At 39.5% G+C, this 26,719-nt stretch overlaps 1 protein-coding gene across 1 annotated transcript in view; it reads right to left on the bottom strand.

The window, feature by feature from the left end:
• Positions 1-237: 237 nt before the first annotated feature.
• LOC108606283 overlaps positions 238-26,719 on the bottom strand; it is a 154,582-nt gene continuing 128,100 nt past the window's right edge. The window contains exons 3-6 of the mRNA XM_017996263.2: positions 23,731-23,948; positions 17,025-17,050; positions 2,941-4,926; positions 238-1,770 (exon numbers count right to left, since the gene is read on the bottom strand). Of these exons, the coding sequence (XP_017851752.1) occupies positions 530-1,770; positions 2,941-4,474 (2,775 nt within the window). The 5' untranslated portion in view covers positions 4,475-4,926; positions 17,025-17,050; positions 23,731-23,948 and the 3' untranslated portion in view covers positions 238-529. The remainder of the gene's footprint in view (positions 1,771-2,940; positions 4,927-17,024; positions 17,051-23,730; positions 23,949-26,719) is intronic.

The raw sequence follows: 26,719 nt of genomic DNA, 5'->3' as shown, positions 1-26,719 counted from the left end.
GTTTACCTTTTGTTTTCCTTCTTTTTGTTGTGTAGAATTGAATGTTGCTGTTGGTAGCTCCATGGGTAACTCTAACGTACACATTATAAATTTTACATGCGTGCTTTATGTACGTTAAGAGTTTTTTTTATATATAATTTCGTCTGGTTTGATTTTCTCGTATGCAGTTCCAAGTTCTTGTTGCTGTTTCTGTTGTTCTCTTGCTGTTTGTTTCTTTCTTTCGTATGTGTTTCTCTCTTTTTTGTTTTTTTTTTTTAATTACTAAATTCTACATCAGTCGTTTGGCACACAAGTCACGCAAATTGCGCGCGCGAACAGAGCAGTATGAGGGCGGGGGCGTAGCAGGGGAGGGAGGGAGAGAAAACAGTGCATGGTGGAGTAAGAGTTTTGGTAGAGTTAGGAGTTGTTGGTGTTAGGTTGTTGTTGTTGATGTTAATGATGGCCTCTGCTGTTGTTTGAATTTCTATTCGCTGCACTCTACTCAGCTACTTTTGTTCTCTGTCTCTTTTGCTTTCTCTACGCTCTTCATCTAGACCTCGGTGCCATCTTCGCCTTCATCGTCGAACAGCTGACTTGTGCTTCCTTGTCCGCTGCGCGTTGCCGTTACAGACATTTTCTTCTTGGGCTTCGGTGGTGGTCGCGGTGGTATTTTTGTTATTTTCGGCGAATCCGCGCCGCTTGCCACGTGCGTGGGCGACGATGTGCCGCCCATAGCAGCAGCAGCTCCAGCTTGAGATGGAGTAGGTGAGCCTAGTCCAGCGCCGCTTATGCTTGCTCCAGGCATTATCGTTATGCCATGATGCCTGGCCTTGTATATTGGTTCTGTATCTGCACTATAGAGAAGTTGCTGCTGCTGCTGTTGTGCCTGCTGCTGCTGTTGCGCCAGTTGCTGCTGCTGGGCCTGCATTGCTTGCTGCTGTTGTATCAACTCGTGTATGGGCTCATAGATTTTGCTGGCATTGGCCGCTGAGGCAACTGATGTCAAGCTGGGCGTTGCCGGCAGCGGTCGATCGCGCATTGTATACTGTTGTTGTTGTTGCTGCTGCTGCTGCTGGGCAGACTGTTGGGCTGACTGTATCTTGTGTAGATTCAATGTGGAATTGCCGCCGGCTGTGGTGCGTAGTCCAAGATTATCATACACTGGCTCTGCCTGCAGCTCGACAGTGGTGGCGGTGCCTGTTTCGCTGGGATTCGGTGAGGTGGGCGACTGAAACTCGCTGAGCTGTGTGCCAATGTGTGCGGCAGCGCCCGAAGTGCTTGGCGCCCAGCTGGGCACACGCGGCTTACGCGGTATGGTCATGTAGCCCTGCTTCATTACAACGGCCGTGGCGGGCGAGTAGACAACGGGTGCGGGCAGAAAGGGCGAGGCCGATGACTGATGTTGTTGCTGGAGGGCAGCGGCCAACTGCTGCTGCTGGTGTTGCTGATGGCGACTATTGGCGGTGGCAATAAGCGCCAGATTACGCGACTTGGGATGCTGCAGAGTCATGAAGCCGTTGTGTGTGGGAGCTGCGATGGTTGTGGTGCCATAAATGCCATGCGGCGTCATGTGGGCATAGACGGGGCTGGTGAGTGGCGGTGAGCGTATGCCGTAGATGACCTGATCGGGTATGTTCGACTGGGAGGACTGCATCGAGGGCGAGGTGGGCGGCACGCGTGCTGGGAACGCCAATAGATCTGGTCCATCCACGTAGGTGTGACGGGAGCGTGGCGTTGTTGTCGTATCCGACAATGCGACCGAGTGGGTTTCGTCATCGCGCGAGTGATTGGCTGTAAAACAGAAAAGTAATAAATAAAAACAAGACACGTGCTTTTGATTGATTGCTTAACATTGTTGTTTTTTGTGGCAAATGGGTTTGGCTGCCTGCACATGTTGCTAAGCCAAAATCTTTAATAAACATCAGCCAGCAACATGAGCTATGGGTGAATGGCAATAACAATAACAATGCATAAAACGAACTGCATCAATTGCATTCAATTGGCTTTTCAATTGTCATTGCAATTCAATTGCAAACTGAAATTGCCAATTGGAAATTTAAAGCAAATATCCGCTGGCTGTTACTGTTGCTGCAGCTAATATTGCTGTTGTTATTGTTACTCTTGTTGTTGTCTGTGGCGTCTGTGTGCTGTATTTGCTTTTGTGTTTGCCAAAGCTGGCGGCCAATGTTGCCAAATGCGGCGGAAGTCATAGATACACATGTACACACACACACGCACGCACACACACACACACTACAGCTGTATGTGTATTTCTAGTGCAAGTGGCGGCGCTTTGGGTGTGTGTGTGTGCGTTGTTTGCAGCGGCGGCGCCAAATAAAAAAGAAATGCACGCTAAATTGTTGAACTGTTGTCTGCACACTCAACTGGATATATTGGACAAATAGATCAAGTGCAATTTGCAGCAACACTTACGCCGTTTTGTATTAATTTGTTAAACAAACTGAACGCGCACATTTTTTCTATCACAAAACAATTTCACAACTTGCTGCACTCAAAACACTTGTCATACTACAGGTGCAAGTCGATTATGGCGGTTCGATCGTTGCAATGGATGATACTTGCCAATTGAGCATTAAGGAAGTACTTTTTCTTAAAGGATGATACTCGCTAAGAAAGCAGCTCGATTAATTTAAGCTCAAGATCCACACTGCAGGTACATTTTATTGTGGATGATACTTGTAAGCCGAGCGATATGAAATTAATCGATAGGCAGGCATTTCCTAATTCAAATCCTAGATCAACTCCGCAGGTTGATTATTTATTATTTTTCTAGGGGATAAGCGCCAACTGAGCGATATTAGTTGCTCGATAGACGTTTTTACATATATTGTTAACGATCCGTAAGCAACGTTTTAAACGGAGCGATAACTTAGTTGCTCGATAGACGTGTTTACTAATTTTGGCAGTGATAAGTAACGAAAAATTTAAAGTTTAACTTACCATAAGCAGTTTCGTCCAGCAGCGTCTTCTTAATCTCATGCCCATCGTCACCACCATCCACACTTTCGATATCAGTGCGTCTGGGCGGCTTTTCCACCGGATTCACCTCGTTGAGCAGACTCTTTTGCATTTCCATAATTACAGAGCCCTCCAGCATTGAACTGTTGTGCGTCTTATCAAGTTTACAGGATATCAAATTATCACCACTCATCATAGTATTATCTTTCTGATAGGTCTTGATGCGACGGCAGTACCAGAAGAGCGCCAACACCACACAAATCGAGAGCAACAGCAGCGTTATGATAATAATGCAAATGACCAAAAAGATGCTCGTCTGGGCATCGCTGGTGGAGGCGCCCATGGCGCCGCCCAGTCCAAGACCGCCCAAGCCATCAGAAGCAGCCGAAGCGCCAACATAGTCGCCATTGATGAGCAGATTGAACTCGGCCTCGGCGCGACCGCCGCGATTGTCGGCAATGCAAATGTAGGAGCCCTTGTCCGAGGGTCGCACGCCAAAGATGCGCAGCTCCGAGGTCATCACCTGCTGCTGTTGCGGCGTCTGCTGCTGCTCCACCGAGTTGAGTATGCGCAAGTGTGGATCGTTGACGCCGGGATTAAGCGCACGCTTGTTGTAGAACCAGGTGACATTCGGTCGTGGTGTGCCCTCAATGCGACAGGGCAGCGTTATGTTATCATGCGTGGCCTCGACAAAGTTGCGCACCTTGCCCAGTATGCGTGGATGGCAGGCGAAATTCTCCGAAGGCACCTCGCTCCACAATTTGCCGCGCAGCAGCGCCGGCTCGCGGCAATCGGTGGGCGGCGTATAGAGACGCTTGCTGATGGCAAAGTCACGGAATTCCTTCAGCTCGCAGCTACAGTTCCAGGCATTGCCCTGCAGCGACAAATACGACAGTTTGGGCAGATTGGCAAAGGTCTCCTTATGCAGATGCGTTAACTGATTCTGCTCCAAGGAAATGGCGCTAATGGGACCACCGAATACATTTAGCTGCACCTGCTTCAGACGATTATCATTGAACTCCACGCGCGACAGATATGGCAAATTGAGGAACAGACGACTCTCCAGCACTTCGATCTCATTGTTGTTGATAATGACGTTGCGCAGCTTCTCCAGACCCTCAAAGGTGCGGGGATGCAGCTCGCGTATGCGATTGCGCGACATGTCCAGCTCAATGAGTATGGGCAGACCCTTGAACGCCTCCTTGTTCACCTCCTGTATGGTGCAGTTGCGCAAATAGATCTTGTGCAGATTCTGCAGGCCGGCAATTTGGAATTCTTCGCGTCGCAGTTCGGGCAGCTCGTTATGTGAGAAGTCAACGACTTGCATTTCATTGCTCATGTCCTGTGGTATTTTCTTTAAATTCTTATCCTTGCAGTCGGCACTCTTCTTGCCCGAGTTCCAGTGGCAATGGCAATTGCCACAGTTCTGCATCCAGTCGCGATGCCCATCGCTCTGGCCGAACAACACGAGGAGGAGCAGCAACAGCAGCTGGCCAAAAAGCAAAAGCGGCTTCATTGCTGTCTATGTGTCTAACGGTATTTACTATGGTTAGTAGCGTGCTAACCACAACGTGTTACTCTTCGCAGTTGCTGCTAGGGCTAAGCTCTTGCCACACACCTGCAACACACACACACACAGGGCAAATAAAAAAAAAAAGGAAAAGCGAAAGCAGCAGCCAAAGCGCGTTAATCCTTTTTGACGCGCTCTTAATTTGATTCGTACGCCGTTTATATTTGCTCTGCTTCTGTCCTATCTCTGTGTTGTTGTTGTTGCTGTTGCTGCTGCCGCTTGTGGCAATGTTTTTGTTTGTTGCCGCTTGTGGCCTAACGCTGCTTTGTATGTTTTCCTTTTTGTTGTTTTTTGTCTTCACAGGACAAGACTGTGATTAATTAATGTTGCCGCGTTCCTGCACAACCTTTGTAGCAACGACTCTTGTTCTTGCCGCCAGTTAACAGTGCAGTTAACAGCTGTAAAGAAAAAAGAACAGAAGAAAACGCTTGGATTAGCTACAAGTGCCAGAAGAATTCCTTGAACAACTTTTTCAGCTGATCCATACTAATATAAGTTTGCATATATAGATTTTAAGCTAAAACAGTAAAATTCTTTTGGGCATAATTGTGACTTGTAAGTTGTATTAGTACTCAAGAATATATTATATAACTAATACTACAATATTTATTTAAGCTATTTTATCTTTTTATTATCATTGCTTTGCTAGTTATTTATTATATTTATTTTATGTACATATTATTTTATTGTCAAGTTTTTATTTGCGCTTTGCTTTGCAATTTAAAGCAATGCTAATTTGTTTATAAATTTAGTGACTAATTAAGCACTCCAAGCATTGGCTTTGAAATGAATTTGCTTGTTCTGCTTAGCCTGCGTTCACTGTTCACTGCTGCTCTCAAGTGTGACTCGTCGCCTAATTTGTATTAATCTCAAGTTTTTTCTCTCAAGCAAAGCGCAGCGACGACGGCATAAAAAACAAAATGCGAAAGACAAAAGGATAAAAGTTTGCATTTGTTTTCGGCTGTTTTTGTTGTTGCTGGGGGCGGGGCTGGGTGTGGCGTTGAGCACTTGATTAATGAAAATGCTGTTAAAGTGTGACACTTTGCGGTTTGCCTCCAACTGTTGTTATATATATATATTTTTTTGTTGGGTGTTGCCACGCCCACCTGCTATGCTATAACCTTGAAAATTATATGGGCGTCTAAAGTGTGAACAAGACAAGACAAGCTGTGACCTGACAACCTCCATTTAACATTGGGATATGCTTTGTATGGTCTGTTCTTTTCTTTTGGGGGCTTTTTAATTAAACAATAGCTGCTGGGGTCTGTCTTTTGTTGAGCGCTAACAAGTTCGCAAATTTAATAACAAATGCAACGTTTTATTTATAGTAGCTGCTAATTGCTCGTATCTAAGTCTGAGCTTTGGCGCATAATTATTGCAATTATGCGCTCTACTCTCTATCTATCTATCTATCTATCTTGTTTGCCTGCTACACTTTGTGTAGCAAGAAGAAAAAAAATTGTTGCATAAAATAAACCACAAAACAAATTAAATATGCAAATAAAGCAGCGGCAAGCAGAGAATAAAATAAAAATTGCTGCCATTTTGCGCTTTGTTAAATATTTGCTCAATGGGAATTTGTTGTCCCGACATTTTTTTATATTTTATTTTATGTTCTTTACAGCGCATTGTTTACAGTGGCGCGCGGGGCGGAGCGGGGCGTGGCAGCAATTTGAACGCAATTTAAGAAAACGCTTTGTACATTGTACTTAAAGCCAGTTGCGAGAATTGCAGCAAATTTATTGACTGCTAAACATTTGGTTTGCTCGCAATTTGTTTGGCCTAATGTTAACATTTGTGTGCAACTAATTGCCACGCCCACACAGCGCCCACACAGTTGTGCAGCTGCTAAAGTTTTAGTCTTTGTCATTTTATAGCCATTTGCGGTTGTAATTGCCACCCAGTCACCCAAGCAGCCACCCACACAGCGATCACACTGGTCTATTGTCAGCTTAAATCGATTTGAACAAATTTAATTGCTTTGGTTTTGCTTTTATTTTACCAACCGACCAACCAACCAACCAACCGACCATTTGTGCCTTCATTTCTTTTGCTCCCTTTATGTATTTTTTTTTTTTGTAGTATTTGAATACAATTTTACATTTTTTTGTACACATTTTACTTTTTATTGTATGCCAATTGGCAATTGCTTTTTAAGCGTCTCGCTCGCTCGCCCACACTTTGTGTCAAAAGTTGTTGAACCGTCAAAAAACTGCAACAACAAAAGCAACAACTTTACATTTTTTCCGTTGTTGTTGTCGTTGTTTGCAACAATTTGTTGCCAAATGAAGCGCACTTTGTGTCACAGCAACAACAAGCATTTCTCTTCTTTTTTTTTTGTATTTAACAATGCGTAGAATATGGTTATTGTTAGAACCACAAGCAGCAGACAAAAAATAACATTAGCAGAGCTAGCCCAGAAATATATATGTATATACTTATAATAAAAATCATCAAAATAATGCAAACAAAAGTGAAGCACTGAGCATTTTCATTTGTGAAGAAATGTAAGCTAAAAGCCTATTTTGCAAATTGTTTTCAAATTGTTCAAAGGTTCGCTGAGTTTTTGCTTTGGTCAACAAAAGAAAAAGGCATGCGAAATAAAAAAAAAAAAATATTGAAAAAAAAAGGCTTGAAAACAAACATGCGTTGGGCATACGCAATGCGAGCACAGCCGACAGCAGGCGACGCTGCTATATAAATATTTAAACTATATGTTTGCATATTATTGCTGCTAATGTTTAGTTTAGCTATAACAATTATAAATAAATTGTTTTAAAATTCAGCAGAGTTTAATCTACAGAGATCATAAAGAGATCTGTGCTAAGTATAAGAAAGTTTCGAATTTGTTGCCTTGTTTAAATTATATTTACTTTGGAAATAACTAAAAAATGAAAATAATTGCTAAGATTATAAAAATAGTAGCAAATCATTGCTTATATTAATTGCGGAAATAATTAAAAAGAATTTTTAGCTTATTTTAATTAAAAAAAAAGGAATTTTTAGCTTATTTGAATTGATTTCAATGGACTTGCTAATTGAAATTATTTTTTGTTTTATGCAGAGATTAAGAGACTGCTGTGCACACTTTTTTACAGAGTGGGCGGACTGGGCAGTGGTCTTGAATTTCCGCAGACGTAAGCAGCTTAAGCGCGTCTATAAATAACACAATTATAAATAAATAAATCGCCATTGGAATTATAATGTAAATTTAATATTTGAACCGACTGCGTAGCAGATATTTAATAATAATGCAAGAGCCGTGTACTGCACAAGGCAAACAAGCCTGCCACATGGCGTGGCAACTGCCAGGTGGCATACGCTGCGCTGTTTGTTTGTCTTATGTGTGTGTGTGTGTGGCACAATCTGACAGTCAAAATCGGTAGCGCAACGCATTAGATGTGGCATTGCCATTGTCAAGCGTCTTCATCTTTGTTGCATGCAACGTGTGTGTGTGCGGCACTTTGCAATTCCAATTATTGCCGCATCATGTTGCAACACAGCTATTGGTCGCTGCCACATGCCACATGGCCGCACAGAGTGGCAAGCACTATGTTTTGACAATCTTGCCCCTTGACTCATGCCGCGCATGTGTTGCATGCAATTTGCCACAGCTGACAATGCCATTGCAATGGCACACAGCCCAAGCACAAGCTCAAGCTCAAGCGCAAGCAACGTTCCAAGTCCCATTTTTGTTTATCCAGCAACGGCTCTCACTCGCTCTCGCTCTCGCTCTCGCTTTCTCTAATCAAATATTCAATTTCTTGCATTTACTCTCCAATGTTGTTGTCAACAGTTGAAGCTGCTGCTGCTGCTGCTGCTACTCTGAATTTCAATTGAACTCAAGCTTTTCTCTTTTTTTCTCTCTGCCCCTTTCTATTTACATGCAAACTGCTGCCAAAGGTCATGTTGCCATTTTTTTCTTTGTTGGCTTGAGCCAAACTTACTGCAGCATAAGTTGCAAGTGTTGTCCAGTATTTCAAGAGCTCTCGACAAAATTCAATTTTAATGCAGCAAAGTAGAAGCAAAACATAAATCAGTAGTGTTATCGATAAACTGTTGTGAGCAGCTGATCAGATATAAATCGTTGCTTGCTGAGTGATATACATAGTTAGATGGCTGTTATCGATAAACTGTTATGATCACAGCTTGGCTTGAATAAAAATTGTCGCTTGCTGTTTGATATCGATTTGTTAGAGCTGATATACATATATATGTAAAATATATATATAAAATTTTACAAGTAGTGTAACCTTAAGTAAAAATTGAGTGTTATCGATAAATATCAGCTTGTCGCATCTTGTTAAAAACTACACAAATTAATAGCTGTTTGTTATCGATAAGCAACAACTAGCAGCTGCTGCTGCTGCTGTTATCGATAAGCTAAACACACTCGCAGCTGATGTTGCCACAAATGGCAGCGTATCTTACAAACTGCTTCATGTTGCATGCACGATTCAATTTGTGCCACTGCCACACGGCGTTGCATGTGTGCCAAGCCGAAAGTAATCAAAGTGAGAGAAAAAAATAGAAAGGAACAGCGCAAAAAAAAAAAAAACAATGCAAAGACGCTTGCAACAGGCGACGTTGGCGCCGCTGCCAGACAAAACTTTTGCGCCAGCACCAAAAATTCTGCTTTGGCTGTTGGTCAGTGCACTGTAAGTGGGCGTGGCTGTTTGGTGTGGGGGGCTAAACACCATGTTGGCGGTTTGTTTGGCTAGCAACTTATTTTGCAGCAAATTTCATTTGAGTTAAGGCGTAGCTCAACTTGCTGCTGCTGCTGCTGCTGCTGTTCATGATGATGAGATTGGGTTACGAACAAACTTTGAATTTAATTTGGCGCTTGTCTAGACACCCAGGCTAGCACACACAAAGGTTGAAGAAGCAGCAGCAGCAGCGATTGCAGCGAACTTTTAACTTGCAGCACGTGGTTCGACTTGATTGGCATTGGACACTCGAGAAAGTTAACGCTTTAGCTTTAGCTGCTGCTGCTGCGGCTACTGTTAATAGCTTGGCAATATGTTTGGGCGTTAAACTTGTTAAAAACTTGATGCGCATGCATTGCGACAGCTTTTAATTTTAGAGCCTGTCCATAATAATCTATTAAAAGCAAAAGCAGCAGCAGCAGCAGCTGCATAATATATGAGAAAATGCTTGCCACTTCAATTGCGGCTGGCAAAGCTCTCAGCGCACTCAACGCTCTTAAATTGATTGATTGATGGGCAAAGTGTGTGTGTGTGTGTGTGTGTGTGTGCATAAAAGAGTAAGACAGCAGCAGAGAGTGAGCGAGAGCGAGCAGGTCCCAGCAGCATAAACCTATCATTACCCCAAAAAATGTTTCTCATATAACGTTTAACCGTTACGCACACACACGCACACACACACAGGCGTTGCGTCTCGCCTCGACTCTTGCAACATGCCACGCACTTTGTCGAGTGCTTAACGTGTCAACGGGCTCATCATTTCGGCGGCAGCGCCTTTGCCTCATATTTATGATGATGCATTTACTACTGACCACATGTGTATGCCACTGCCACGCCCCCCCTAGCCCCTCTTGGCTGTTGATTGTTACACGCAATTGCGTTGGCAATTTTGTGCACTGTTTGGCAGGCTGTGGCCTTTTTTTTTTGTAATACAGTTTAATTTGGTTTGGCTTTTGCGCTGCCGCTGCCACTTTATGGCGTATACTTAATATTGCGCATACGTCATGTATGTCTGTGTGTGTGTGTGTGTGGCAGACGCTGTAACATGAACATGAACATGAATATATTATGCATAACATTTACAATAAATACAAGCATAAATAAAAAGCATAAAAAAATAATATTAACAAAAATAAATAATGCTAAAAAATACTAATAAAAATACAGACAGAAAAATGTAATTGAATTAAATTGGATGAATATAAGAAAATTAATTTAAAATATTTGTGTAATCAATATGAATATATAAATATATATTACTTGAAGTTAAACGAATTTTAAAGCATACTTATTTGAGTTTAAACATAAGTTTAGATATATAAGTATATAGCTTCATTAAATTAAATGAGTTAAATATAAAAAAATTGATTTAAAACTATTTATGTAATTAATATAAAATAATTACATACTTATGAAAGTATACTTGAAGTTAAACCAATTTTAAAGCATACTTATTTGGATTTTAAATATACATAAGTATATGAAAGACTTAAAGGCAAAATAGGTAATGCTACAAAAGTAACTAACAACTAATTATAGCAAATTTACTATAACAAAGAGTTTGCAAATATGCTTTTGTCCCAGTGTATAAAGTATGTTGGGCTTGGGGTCTGAGGCCTGCCCGGAGAGCAAAGCAAACAAACTGAAACTGAATTGAACGCTTTGGCCAATTATGCACGTGCCACAGCTTTGATGTGCATTATGTGCATGTATTTACTGTACTCTCTACTGTATATGTTACTACACTATATACGTATGTATGTGTAACTGTCTTTGTGTCACAAAAAGTTCATCAATCATTATGGACAGCATAATTTTGTATGCCACAAACACACAGTAAACTACCTAAAGCCCAGTCTGGCTGTAGCTGACGCTGATATGAGACCGCAGTTAAGTAGCGGCGACCAACACGGCGTATGAATTTTATTTATTAATGATTCGTGCCAGTGGCCACTTTTATATGCGTATGCGTGTCAATATCAACATATCTTACACCAGCCCCAGCCCCAGACCACACGACCTAGCAGCATGTCGCTCATTAAGTGCTTGAATATTATGTGGCATGCCTCAAAAAAAAAAAAAAAAAAGAAAAATGAAATGAAACGAAAAAATGATAAATACATCAGCATATGATAATTTTGCTCACACGCATGTAAGCCGCACACACACACACACGCATGTGTATTAGTGCTCAACATTAACTTCATTTAATTGGCTGCAACAATTTGCTCTGCAAATTGGCAATTTAATTATTTTTCAGCTTTGCTAATTTATTGTGGGGCTGCATTTTCTTACCTGCAAGTGGGTCACAAGCTGCGTTTTTTATCAACACATCTGTTAATTTCCGCATTTCGTTAGCAGCAGCAGCAGCAGCAGCAGCGAAAGTGTTTGGCCATTTTCATTAGCAAATGAGCTTTGCATCCGATAAGACAAAGTCGCTCAGCAATTTGTGCGAAATTAAATTAAAGCCACTTGAGCTACAAACTTTAAACTAGAGTTAAAGCTGCGAATTTTATAGCTTCCATTGCTGCTGCATTAATTGCGCTTGCAACTTGTCGCCAATAAGCAATTCAATTGAAATTGTCTTGTTCGCTTGTCGCTCTCGCGCTCTCGCTCTGTCGCTTGTCGCTTGTCTTGTTCGCCTTTGCAAGTCTTTAGCGCGAAATTAAGACAGCATTTAACGCCGGCACAGAGCGAGGGGCGTGGCTTAAGGTGACTTAAGCCAGACCAAATAACAAGCCACTAACTAAGTATAGGTTTGCTTACATTGCCGCCATTTGCCTGTCACTTGCTGCTGCCACAAAGTGTGGCGCCTTGTCACGTGGCACGAAACTTTGGCAGGCTGCAACAACAACGAACTTGCAACTTGCAAGTGGCAAGTTAAAACTTTAGGGCTGCAATTTAATGATTTTTTGATGTATCGATTAGTCTGGCTATGCTATCGATAGCAGCAGTTCGCTGCAGATCGATTGCTTGCAAAAGTAAAGCGTTAGAATTTATAAAAATTATATAAAATATAACGAGCTAAATTAATAAAAAAATAGCAATATATATTTGCTAGAATGCATAAATTTTGCAACCAGCTGCAAGACAAAAGCTAAATGCTATAAGCAAACTAATGAGATTACAATTGGCAGAATTTTTTAAACTTCTATGACATAAAGAATTCAAAGCTATGCCAATTGTTTACCACTTTAAGTTATCTACTGAAAATATAGCGAGCTGGCAATTAATAGAGCATAAGCTAGTTCGTTCAGCTTGTGCCTTAAGTTGCTGCTACGTTATTGTGTTGCAAGCAGCGCCGTCTAGACGCGACAGCGCTGTCTACAACAAGAGCTCAAGTTAAACTATATGCTCAGCCATATAGCATATATATATGTATATATAGTGCCTTGCTGTAGGCTTGTGTCGCCAAAGCCACCCAGAGCAGCTGTAAAAAAGAAGTGCTTAGCAAAATGGCAATTTACTTTTGTCTTACATGTGGCACAGCCCCTACCCCCAAGCCCACGCCCAAGCCCAAGCCTCACAGTTCACAGGCAGGAACTCTGCAATTTGAGGCGGCAACAAAGCCAGCCAAGTAGACAGCGCATAAAAAAAGCAGCAGCAGCATACACTATAAAATGTACAACTAAAATTTTATGCCATAAAAATTATTGTCTCGAGATTTGCACACACAAAAAAAAAAAAGAAAAGTAGCAAGCAAAGAAATTGGCAAAGGGTTCTGGCAACTGGGGGCTGCTTAGACTTAACAACTATGTGTAGCAGCTACGGGGCCGTGGCTTAACTGCTGCTAGTTAGAGCAATTTGCCTGCCTGGCGCCAAAAAGCCTTGACGCTCAATTTTCCCATTTTCTTTTTTTTGTTCTTCTTCTTGTTTCTCATTGTGTGTTTGACTTTTCATCAAAATGATTTTGAGGGCTTAGACAAGAGTTTTGCAGCCACCGCAGACTTTGGTTTTTGTGGTTTTTGTGCTCGGCTATGCGCAGTGCATTGACCAGCAGCCATACCTTTGGTTATAGCGTTTTTATTGCGTATACGCAGCGTAAGCCGCAATATTGTTGCTCTAGCATGGCCTGGCTCAAGTGTCAGTCGTCAGCATTTTGTGGAACGTGGCTAAGCATCCTGTTGCGTGTTCAGTTCTTTAACAAACTTTTTTCTATTTTTTTTTTTTTGTTGCTGTTAGTTTTAATTTATTTTGTGTGTGTGTGTGTGGCAAAGTTTGATTGTGTGGGCGAGTTGGTTAGTCGATTACGTTATTTTTTTTTTCATTCTCATTTGTTGTTGTTGTTGTTGGGTCACATTTGACTGCTGCTTGGGCGTTTCGTTGGAAATTTTTAATTTTATTTGATAGGATTTTTCGATTAAAACAGCTGCCAAGGATAACATTGTCGTCCTTGCTGCTGTTGCTCTGTCTGATTTTATAGCCTGCGGCAACTAACTGGATGCCAACCAACATTAATGATAGATCACAATGGCAGTTGCTTTGTGCACAGCTTTAAGACAATTTAATATCAGCAATAATTAATTTCAAAAATGTCTAGTTATTAAAAATGAAATGCTTTGACTCGCTTCTATCTCTCTCAATCGTTAAACAGCTTATTTATTTATTTTGCATTATTATTTGCACAGTGTAAATAAGCATTGGGCATTGGGCAAAGACTTTGCAAACTTATTTTGCTTACATATTGTTTGGCGAAAAATTCTTGCACAAAGTTTTCATACAAAAAATCAGAAAATTTCGCTACAGATCTAAGTTGCATGCAACTCGCTTTGTTGAGCAGCAGCTATTTGTTTGTTATTTACTCAACTTGACAAAATGCTTTGGTTACATGTTTGAGTAAATGAGCAGCTGCTAAAATATATAAACAAACTATATACAATGTTATAAAATATAAAAGAGCGCAGAGCACAGCACGCAAAACAATATGAAATGAGTGCGGCAACTTTTTGTCGAGTATAGCAAATGTGGCAGGCACTACAGCGAAAAAAAAATGCGGCAACTGAGCGCAGTCGACAATGCAAGACCCGGTAAAAAAAATTCAGCAAGTTAGCTACAAAGCTGCGTCTGCTGCAGTTTTTCTTAGTTGCGCGCAGCAAGTTGCGCCAGTTAACCAAATTCTAAGCTAAGCTACTAAGCTAAGCTACTAAGACGCAACTGCCTTGCAAGTTTAGTTAGTCCAGCTGCAATGGCGCTCATACAGTCAAAAAAACAATTCTAAGCTACACTAGATGTTCTTAGCATATAGACGCAACTGCCTAGCAAGTTTGGTTAGTCTAGCTGCAATGGCTGCTGAGTTCTAGGCGCTCATACAGTCACAAAAAAAAAAAAAAAACAAACAGTCAAGGCTACAAAGAAGCAGCTGTTGCGCCTAATTATAGTTGATGAGCTATGTAACTTAGAAGACCCTTTTGCTACATTTTGCTATGTAACGCGTAAAGTTTCTGTTGCTGTACTTAAGTTCGCCACAGGCCGCGCGGCGGCGGGACGTGGCAAGTTAGAAAACAGTTTGAGAGCTAGTGAGTGAGCCTGTTTGTAAAAGTTCATTTGCCGAGCATCGTGGCCTGCAGCTCTACAAAACAAAAAAAGTCAAAACCAAAATCAAACAAAGCTGCAACTGCCACAGCAGCTGGAACTGCTATAAAGTCTGTTTGTATTTTGTTTTGTTCATTGTTGTTGTCAACTCCTTTGACAGCGCAAAATATATGAGTTTAGCCTGTGTGGCCTACACAACTCTCAATGAGTGCAAGCTGAGGTGCAATTAAATAGACTAGAAATTGAAGCTTGCTGCACTTTCGATTTCATCACGTAAATCTTGTTGCAACACGCAGCACATAAATCGAAATGCCGTCAAGTGAGTGCTTCAACGTTTTGCAGCGACGTCGACGGTCAAGTTTTTGGCTTTGTGGCATGGATTGACGTTGACAGCGCTTAAGCAATTAGAGCGGCAGCCATTGACCACTGACAGCATGCCCCACATTCAGTTTTGCCACATGAGTTACATGCGCTCAGCTGCAAAGTAGGCAACAGTTTATAAACTTCACTTACGCTTATTAAGCTGCAACTATTTGAATTCAGTTTGCAAAAACTCAACTATGAGCAAAGTAAATATTTGCAACACACAAGCCGTAGAGCTTTGTTTAGCTATGCATAAGATATGCACACAAAGCTTCAAGCAAGCCAATCTAATGGGCATGGCTGACTGACTAATATTTAAAGTCAATAAATGCAAATTTCTTTGCATTGCTTATGCATAAATATCAATAATGCGAATTGCCTGAATGCAAGTCTTTTGTTTGAATGTTTGTTTATCAAATTTCACAAATAGTTCAACAGAGCGACAGCGTCAGACAGAGAGAGAGAGAGAGCACGAACGTTAGTTAGAGTGGAAGCATACAGTGCATGCGAAAAGTATGCAAATCGTGCGCAATTTGCATGCAAAGTGGCGTCAAGAGAGCGCGTCAAGCATAACTGCAGCCAAAGCCACTGCTGGAGGCAACAAGCTCTCAGAATTATGTGAGTGCGAGCGAGTTAGCGCTAGAGCGAAGATGCATGCTGCTCATTAGCAATGCCAATAACTGCCAGACAGCCAACCAGCCCAGCCAGCCAGCCCAGCCCAGCCCGCCTGCTCTGCTGTTAGAGCTGGAGCAACATCATCGATGTTTACGATGTTTCAAAACTAAGAAAAACAGCAAAGAAAAACGCGTTGCTATGAAATTAGCAACGCTAGCAAAAATAAGTTTGCTAGTTTTTGTTTATAAATAATAAGCAGCAGACAATTTTTTACTGCTAATTTAAAAATTGTTATTTTAGGCATTTTTTTAAATTATTTTGAATACGTTTTTGAGCTGGCTTAACGTTTTGATTGTTTATAAACAATAAGCAGCAGCCAATATGTAAGAATTTTTACTTCAAACTTAAAAATTGTTATTTTAGCCATTTTTTAAAATTATTTTGAATACGTTTTTGAGCTGGCTTAACGTTTTGATTGTAAAGTAATTACAGATAATGCTATAGACTTTAGTTTTTAAACTATACAAGAATTAATAAGCAGCAATAAAGTAAAAGTAAATAATGCCAAATAAAATATTGCAAAAAATTCATTTCAGTGTTTTATGAAAATATCTACAATATTTCTTACAATATTAAGTCTAGGTAATGCTCATATACATTTATAAAAATTTTGCTAAATTCTAAGCTACCCCAAATGATAAAAATTATAATGAAAGCAGCAACGTTTTTCGATATTTGACAAACATCGATGCTTGCATTTGATATGACTCCATCTCTACTATATGTTTGTCTATGTGTGTGTTAAATGCACTGTGCACTAGTCTCTGTTGCTGTCTCTGTTGCACTTGATTAATGCATTTGGCACAAGCACTTGCTGTCCGTCCGTCCGTCCGTCCGTCCATTTGCTTGTTTTGATTTCAAACACATTTTTGCCATTAAAATTGCCATTGCTTAACATAAACGCGTAGCGTGGGCAATTTTTACAGCACAATTTCAATTTTCTGTGCATTGAGTTCGACTTGCTGTTGTTGTTGTCTCTAATGCTTGCCTCACATGTGGTCGAGACAACAACAACAACAATTACAATAAAAGAAGGTACAATGGGCCCAAGCAGCACACATAATGCCAAATGCTCGATTAACGAGTGCTTTGAGCCATTCAAAAGCTTTAAATAGAGCGTAAGCAACAAAAGCCCTAACAATAATAACAATAGACACCCCAGCCCACACACACACACAGTTATATTATTATAGTTGTGTAAATGTGTCTGTCCAACGACTTACCCGTGCGGCATGTACAACATGTTGGGCTGCAAATACAAAGAAAAAACATTATTTTAATACATATACTAAGCATGCTTAGTAAGTGTTGCTTAAGTCTAAGCGTAAATTTAACTTTTTGCATGGCATAAATTATTGTTGCCGCTTTGTAATCATAAAAAATGCAATGCGCCGAACAAAATCACACGGAATTTGTTAGCTAAGTGGCTTAGAGTGGGCTGAGCAGTGGGTGGGTGGGTGGCTGGTTGGGTTGGCTGCTTTTTACCTTGCCGCGTGAGTATTTTAAATGTTTTATGGTTTTTCGAAAGCAGCAGCAAAAAAACGCATAAGCCAAACGAAAATAAAAATTCATAAAATCCAAAATGGCATTTGTTGCAGCGCTCTCACTCTCACGCTCGCTCTCGCTCCCACTCACATGCTGAATGTTTGAATACTTGAATGCCGAACTACCGAGCACAATCAAATAATAAATCTTTGCGCTTTTTTTTTGTATTTTTGTTCGCTTTTTGCGAGTACCGTTACACATACTAAGCTCATTTAGATTTATATACCCAGGCGCCAAACTCACACCTACACCAACGCACACACACACACACACATTCACACCTACGCCAGCGTTGCCATTTGCACACAAAAGTGTTTGGCATTTGGGGAATTTCATTTTGGCCGCAAAAGTTCGTTTCTTTTTTTTTTTGATAAGTTGCGTTTTATTTTATTTTGGTTTAGTCTTTTTTTTTTGCATTTCACTCTATTTGCTGCCTACTTTTTTCTGTTGTTTTTGCTATGCTTTTGTCTCTATATATTCGTTGTGTTTGCTAGCTTGCATTTGAATGATTTCAAAAATGATTTTACGTTTTTATTTTCATTGTGTCAGGGGCTCGCAGCAGCTCTCAGACATTGCCATAAACTTTATATTCGATTTAACGCTTTGCACATTATTTGCGAGTCAGAGCGAGAGAGGAGATTGAAAAGTTTGGCTTGCGCGTATTATTTGTCAAATCGTAGGCGCTGTTGGGGATTAAGTGATTGCCGAGATCAACGCTTGATAATGCATCTTGAAGTTTAAGTGTGCTTAAGCTCAGGCAATTTGTCGATAGCACAACCGCACTATATATATAAGTGTATATGTATTTGTGTGGCAATAAATTATGTTGAAATTTTATTGTAAGCCGCTGATGGCGCTTTTTCAATTGCTTGGGCTTAGTGCGTAGCTTGTAAATCGATAACGATAGCATTAACACACTGTCATCAATTACAAATGCGCAATTAACTGCTGGCATAGCATGCAGCTTATGTCACGCATGCAGTTGTGCAATTCGCTGGGGCATTAATTCATGTTGACAAATTATCGATAAATTTCTAAACAACAGCACAGCATAAACAAATAAATGTCAATGCACACACACAGACACAGCTTTTGTTTTACTTGTGTATAAATAAATGAAAGCAGCAAACTGAAAATGAAATGTAACTGCTGCAAGCAAAGCAACCGAGAGAGCGAGAGCAAAGCTCAGCAGCAATAAAAATGCTGCAGCTCTAAAGACAGCAGACACACATAAACGAATAAACGAATAGTGGGGATAACCCAATAACGACAACGTCGATATAAACATGAACATGAACATGAATGGCAAACAACAACAACAACAAGCTATAGAAGAAGAAGAATGAATCTATTTGTAAAGCTGAAGTTAAATCCATTGCAAAATCGAATTGCACGCAAAATGCAACGCAGCTTGGCAATCGTTTGCGATACTCTGCAAAATAGCAAAGCAACTAGTTGGCCAAGCCAAGCAAAGCGGCGACATATGAACGTGGCTTAGGGTATCAGCTCAGCTGAGAGCTTGAGCAAATTAAAAGCTTACTTCTTGCTCTGTGTGGGTGTGTGTGTGTGGGGGGGGCGTAACCTGCTCCCCACTTTAGTACGCTTAGCTGAAGTCGCTTGCTCTAGTGCAGGAATTATTGCAAGCGCGTTGTGCCCAAGGGGCATAAGTGGGGGAGGGGGGTTTGTATACCAGCTTGGGGTTAATACTTATTGTCAGGTACACACACACACACACACACGCATAGCAGAGCCAGATGTATATGCAGCCATTTATTTGCACAATATCAGCGCATTTCATATTTATTTTTTGCTCTTACTCTTTTGCTATCTTTCTTTGCTGCTGCTGCTGCTGCTTGCCACATAACAAGACTGAAACAAACAGCACACACTTTGCTTTGTGTGGCACTAAATTATTGATGGAGTTCAGTTGGAACGATATTTATGCAATGCACATGCTGCAGGGGAAATTATCTCAAGCCTTAGGGTATAGCAGTTATTAGCTAAAGTTCAGTCAGCTCAGCTACTAATCTTCAATTGAATTCGATAGCACAAAAGTTGCTCACAATTTTTATAATTTTTTTTTTGATTATAAATTGCAATGCATTTATTTGTAATTTGATAATTGCTTAATATAATTAATTATTTTTATCAAAAATAATAATTTACTTTGATTTTTCTTTTTAGCCTAAGTATTTATATATGTAAGTTGCTTTCATAAAAATAAATTTTGAAAACAAATAAATGAAAAGTATATAAAATAAATGTTAGTCGTTTATATTATAACTTTAATGCTTAATCAACTAAATATAAATTGCAATTGTTTTTAAGCAATTTGTCAATAAATAAAAAATATTTAAGTAGCACGTAAAATAAATTATTTCATTATTCCTATTTTTTAATAATAATTAATTAAATTTGATGTATGTTTTTGCTTTTATGTTGCATTTGAATTAAAAATTAGAATTCGCTGTTATTTATTTTTGGTTTATATTTAAACTTCTCATACATTAAAACCTAGCAAGCGTTTCTACTTATAACATTTAGTTTTTGTTTTGTTTGTTATGCAGTTGCCTTTTGCACTGTTGCTGCCACATCAGTCGCTTTGACAGTTAACAGACAATGCAACACAAACTATTGTCTGTCTGCTGTAGATTTCATATTTGATTCAATGTAGCAATGCATTGTTACAAACAATTCGCATAGCTCTTTTTTTTATTTTGAGGGGCTGGGGCTACACACTTCAATTCGTTTCGATTTTGTGTAGCTGCGTTACCTGCAACTCGAACTGGATTTGCTGCTGCCCCTGGGACAGGGTTGCGTGCAAAACAGCTTGCACTAGAGCTCTATGCATTGGTAATCATCGACCAGCCAGCCAGTCAGCCACCCACTCAACCACCCAACACTATGCAATTGAAAAATGCCAAAAAAGGAAGAAGAAGCAGCAGCAGCAGCAGGAAGGAACGAGCAGCAGCAGCGTATTGAGCTGAAAAACATTTTTGAGCATTTTCTGTCAATCGCATTGGGAATCGACTTGCCATTGAGGTATTTTATATATAAATTTTTTTTGTTACTGTTTGGTTTTTATTTTTAGCTTTGTTGCAATCCATTTTAGCAAGCTCAGCTGCTATATAGATATATATATATAGCTGGGAATATTCAACATGCTCGACACCTGACATGCCACACAATAACAATCACTACTACTACTGCCACAAAAGTTGTTGCGTGAACGCGTTTTGAGTGGGTGGTGGGTGGTTGGGTTAGGTTGTGTATTAGCGAATGAGTAACGAGCGCACATTAATGTGCGTAAATAAATGAAACAGCAAAGTCTAACTAATTAGTTAAGGTAGGCCGTGGCATCAAGCAGATTTTTGAAAGCTTTTATTCCATTTGCTTTTTGTCTTTTATGCCCCAGCTTTAATCCACTTGAAACCAGCTGAGCAAATTCGCTTCAACAACAACAACGAAAAACAAACACTGTCAGTGATAAATTTTGTTCATAAGTTGAGGCGGCTGTCATGAGTAGCGCGTAGAGAGGCGCGCGCTCTTTAAGCACTTGACAAAAAACAAAAAAAAACAGTTTTAAAATTTATAATAAAATTTTCTAGTTCAAGGCTTTAAAAAAACGCAAACAAATTTATGAATTTTAATTTAAAAATTATATTAAAATTGCAATTATTTTTAAGCGTAATTTTTTTTTAAATTAATTGCTTCTAATTTTATTTGAGCTACTGCTGCAAGTGTTTATATATTTTAGATAATACAAATATAGCTTCATTTAAATAATTTAAAAGTTATGTAGAATTATAGCTAAAAATTGTTATTTATTTAAAATGCTACTGCAGATGTTAACATTTTTTATATGTTTTAAATAATTCACATATAGCTTCGAAAAATAAAAAAATAAGTTATGAAGCGTTTTATTTTTAAAAATTGTTAATTATGTTAAGTAAGAGTTTTATTTAAATTTAATTTAAAATACTGCTGCAAATCAGTCGATCAGTATTTTAAAATTATAGCTACAATTTTTCAAATAGTTATGAATTTTAATGCTTAATTTTGGTTTTAATTTTGAAATGCTGCGCTGCATTTTTCTGCTGTTAAGCTACTTATTTTCTTGCAGTGTAGTCGCAGCCATATGCCTAACAGCTTTTACTTCAAAAGTATAACAATTGGGCAAAGTAACAATTTCTTCTGTTGCTTTCTTTTTTCTGTTTTCTCTGCTGGCACTTTTTTCATTAATACTCGTGCTGAAGCTTCTTGCGCTGCTTCTTCTTCTCCATTTTTTTTGCTGTGTGTGTTTTGTTTGCTGTTTGCAACTTGACAGTGCCCCTTGGGGCTATGAGCTGACAACAACTGCCACACAACTAATCGGAGGCTGTCTTTCAAATTGAGCTCACGCCTGAAAATCAACAAGAATCTGTGACAATTTCAAGCTCAGGCACTCAATGCATTGCAAGTCCAAGGGGGTAAGGGGGGGGTTGAGGCTAATACCCTGTAGAAAATGCCTAACTTTGCTGGTGCTGGCTGCTCATTTATGTCACGTACGACGCTCTGTCTCGCTTGAGCTTTGGGGAGCTGCAAATGAAGCCGCTTGGGCAACTGGTGCGTGGTGACTAGTGCCTGGGTGACTCCAGTGCCTAGTGCCTAGTGCGCCTACTGGTGACAAGTCGTAGCAGCTCATGGGAGTTGCGTCGCTGTTGATTGTACGTTTGTATGTGTGTGTGCTGCTTGTTTGTTTGTTTATTTATTTGTTTGCGGCCGGCCACTGCCACTGGGCGCGGCGCCTCATGTGAAGCTGCTCGGTCTGGGGTCTTTAGGACTTTGCGCCGCTTTGTGCTCGCTCAGGAAGTTGGCTCGGCTTCCTTCTCGGTTGCGCTCTCTTCCTGTCAAATGCCATTTGCACCATTTACAGTTGCTGCTTATGGTATTTACGTCCTGAGCGAGCGTCTAACTAACAATTTATCATCAAATATATGTCCTATCTGTCGCTATCTGTGTGTGTGAGCTTAGCCTTAAAACCCTCTCAAATAGTATTTATTTACAAGCTTGTGCTTGCTACCGAAAAAATTCAACAAAATCTTGCTCAAAATTAAGAATTAACAGTCCAATGATTTCGAATTTTGTTGACAGCTAAAACATTTGAGTGCTGCCGCCGCTAATAGCAATTGCTATCGATAACAAGTTAAGTTCAGTAAAAATAGTAAAATAGTTTGTAAAAAATATAGTTAACTTTAAGATAGGTTTTAAAAGAATTACCATAGAATTATCAATCACTGAAATTATTCATAAATATTTCTCGAAGCTCTTGAGTGAATAACTCAATTTGAACAAATATGTAAATATTGGGGTCGTACCAATATATAATGGTCCAATAATTTCATTGATTAAAACACCAGCAATACAATAAATTGGCAAAAATCTTTTGGCCGTCGGCGCAAACAGCAACGGAAATAGCAAAGTGCTAACAAAGTGAAACAGACACAGAGAGAGAGAGAGAGAGAGAGAGAGCGCGCTCAATACGAATGAAAATTGCTGCTGAAAGTTTTTTGAAGAGTGCATAACGAATGAAAATGCACAACACAAAAGCAAAAAAAATATAAGAAGGCAACAAAACAAAAAAAACGAAATAGATGAAGAACAAAGTTAATGCCCAAAGTACAACAATGGGAACTTCAAGTCGATACTTTGCATACAGTAGTAACTCGCTAAAGCAAACACACTCGCTATAAATAAATCAAATATTTGTTTTAATTTGAATGTCTAGGCTTTAAAATTAAAATTATGTTAAGCTTATGCTAAGGCAACAGTTTAAAGAATTTTTTAAGCATTTAAATTTTCAATATCTAATATTTTTTATTTTTTCAAATTAATAATATTTTTTTGTTTTGCTAGCTGCCTTTTAAATTTCATATCGCTTTTCTAGCCATTAAGTCTCTGTAGTTTATTTGTAAATATTTTAAGCAATAAATATACTTAGTATACATTTTAGCTATTCATATTTGCCTTAAAAGGCGAAACCTAATTGTGCGCATAATTGCAAAAGGCAGAGAGCCCCAAACATTTTAGCAAAAAGTACAGTGGGTTGCATTAATTGCTGCTGCTGCTCTCTAAGTTTTTGATCAACTTGGGCAGCATTTGATAAAAAACAGAACAAGGCATTTTTTAAGTTCTCACTTTCTTTCACTTTACAGTTACTTGTTCCTAATTTTATTTTGTTCTTTCATGCTTTCTCTTTTTTTTTTTGGTTGCTGACAGCAAAGTTTTTGGCGCAATTAAAAGCAAAGTGCTGCTAAAAGAAAATTTTTCTATATGTATGCAAGCTGCTCTATTGAATAATAGAGCAGAGCGGCAAGTACAAAAAAAAAAGCATAGCCAACTTACCAGCTGTTAACGTTCGATGTCCCGTTGTCCGTTGTTGGGCAAAAGTGAATCAGAAATTGAAAAAAAAGAAAAAAAACGCGCAGAGCGAGTTTTGGGCGTTTCAATGGGTTGCCAAATGGCCACAAGGCTAAAGTTTATAATGTTGTTGTTGTTGTTGTTGTTGCTTTTACTTTGAACTTTGAGCGTTAGCTGGTGACAGCAACGCTGATGACGGCAAACTGCAAGCAAATGAAAAAATATATATATTAAACTCGTTTATATATAGTATTTATTAAAGTGAATTGCTTGCTCAATAAAATCAAAAATAATCAAGCAACAACAAAAAGTTTGTAAAAAACGGCGGACGAGCGAGCGCGTATAATAAAAAATGGCGTTAAATTGCATTGGAAATTGCGTTTATTGTGCATGTTTTAATTAGCTTTCGGTTATTGGAGCCAGAGCCAGAGCCAGCAGCCAGCAGCCTGCGGCCTGCTCTAATTGCCTTTCATGTATGATGGGATAAAATCTGCGCATGAAAGCTATGAAGGGTTATGTTAGTGTAATATATTAAATAAATTGCACACATTTATATTTGCCGTTTGATTGGAAATTTATTTATAACTTTTGCTGGCATGCGCCTGTGTTAACAGCAACATGCGTTTAACAGTGTTGATGCATTTTAATGCAATCAAATGTGACTTTATAAATGCCAAAGTGCAGCTTAACATTCAGTTAGGCTTAGCGTATTAACAGCGCTATGTTAAAGCCTTGCTTATTATAACATTTTCTTAAGCAAAGTATTTAGCTGTTAAGCTGTTAAGCTAGGCTCGACTGCTGTTAGTTTTGCCACATTAACAGCGCTATGTTAAAGCCTTGCTTATTATTACATTTTCTTATGCAAAACATTTTGCTGCTTAACAGAGGCTTTGTTGAGCTGTTTACAGCGCTCTGTGAAGCTAGGCTCGTCTGCTGTTAGCTTTGCCACATTAACAGCGCTATGTTAAAGCCTTGCTTATTATAACATTTTCTTATGCTGCATAAGCAAAGCATTTAACTTGTTAACAGCGGCTATGTTGAGCTTTTTACAGTGATTTGGCAAGCTTAGCTCCACTTCTGCAAGCTTTACCGCATTAACAGAGCTATGTTACATAATTTATTTTGCTAACAGAGCGCGTCTCAGCTGCTGATTGTTTAATCTTAGCACTTAATGCAGCTTTAATATGTTAACAGCTGCGTTAACAGCGTTTGTAACATTTTATTATGCTGTATAAGCAAAATTTTCATTTATAATTTATAACAGAGCTATGTTTATATTTTGTCTTAATAAATTTTAATTAATTCTTGTTCTAAGTGCTGCTTTTTAACATTTGCTGTTAACTTGAGACAATTAACATAGTCACTTTCATTTATATTCTGCACATACCTTTTGAAAAACAGCAAAAGCAATTAACTGTAACTGTTAATTAGTTATGCACACACACACACACACACTCACACACACACAGACGAACAGACATCAGTCAGTTTAGTCAGTTGGGATATTTCGCCCCAAAACTGCTGCTGCTTGCTGTAAATTTTAATTTATTTTTTTCGCTCGTAAGTTTATTAATGCATAAAATATGCCAAATTAGGCAGCTAAGCCTGAGAGAAGCTTTTGAAACTTGTTCAGTGACTTGTTGACTTGGGACTCTGGCAAAACTTGTTGATTGCCTTTAGCAGCGCTTTGAGCATCTGCTGTTGCCCCCTCTTGCCTCCCTCCCGCTCTAGACACTTTGGCTGGGCTGGCAATTGTGCTCAAGTGCAATTGCAGTTAGTGCTCGCTCATTAGGCGCCCAATCGACTCAATGAGCGCCATAAGCTGAGCCATGCGTGCCCTAACACGTGCCAAATGAGTAAAAGCAGCAAAAAAGCGATAGAGAGCGAGAGACAGAGAGAGAGAGTGAGAGCGCGAACTAATGCGAGTTTAAAACGCGGCGTAGTGTGCTTAGCTGATTGACAGGCCACTGCCAATTAAACCGTTAAGTGCGTGCGACCGAAATGTTGATACAAAAACCCGACAGAGCGCGCTTCAGGCTGCTGAGCGGGAGAGTGTGTGAGAGCAAAAGAGAGTGCGAGTTAGGCAGGCATTGATTAGCCAGCAACAATAACAACAATGCGAATGCGAATGCGTGTGTGTGTGTCTGTCTGTGTGTGTGTGTGCAATTCGCAGCTGGCAAAGGGCAACAGTCCATGGACTCATGTGTGTGTGTGAGCAGCAGCTGCCGCGTTTAGAGCAGAATTTTTATTTTTATTCTTTTTTGCTGCACTTTCGCTTGTTGATTTGCTCGCTGCGTTGCCAGGGATGGGGGAGAATATATGCAATTTTAGCAGCTGCTGCAACACAGAGCAAGCCACAATTGCATTTAGCTGAGCCACCCTCGTTTTAAGTGCAAGCAGCAGCAACAGGAACAACAACAACAGCAGCAGTGAATCGATACTGAGAATCAGTGCGGCTGGAGCGGCGTTAACTCAACTGCATTTTAAATACGCTTTAGAGGCCTTTAAACTTTGCAAAGGCCAAAGGCAAAGGCAAACGTTACAGTGTGTTAGAATATACCAGACTTTTGTTGCATTTGCCTAACTCAAAGTGATAATGCTTTAAAGTTAAAGTCTTTAATTATTGTAAAATAATCAGTCAGCAGAGCAATTGTAAGAGTTGAACTGCGATATTGCTGTGCCCAAATTCTTAGATTAAAACTTTGCTTTTATAGTTTAAATTAATTTTTGCCATAAAAATCAATTTTAAAAACAATTGGAAAATTACAGTAAATACTGATTCTTTTGCTTAATCACTACTAAGTACTCATAAATATACATATATATTTTATGTGCATCAAAGTAGTCGTTGTAATTAGACTTATAACAAAAAATTCAAATCTAGTTAAGCTACTTTTTTCTGTCTATCATTTCTAGAGCTAAATCAATTTAGTCTTTCATTAATTTTTCACAAACGAAAGTACAAACGAAATAT

The sequence above is a fragment of the Drosophila busckii genome, chromosome X, assembly GCF_011750605.1.
Source record: "Drosophila busckii strain San Diego stock center, stock number 13000-0081.31 chromosome X, ASM1175060v1, whole genome shotgun sequence".
NCBI lineage: Eukaryota > Metazoa > Arthropoda > Insecta > Diptera > Drosophilidae > Drosophila > Drosophila busckii.
The sequence above is the reverse complement of the archived record's forward strand: the minus strand, read 5'-3'. Positions and strand labels throughout refer to the sequence as shown.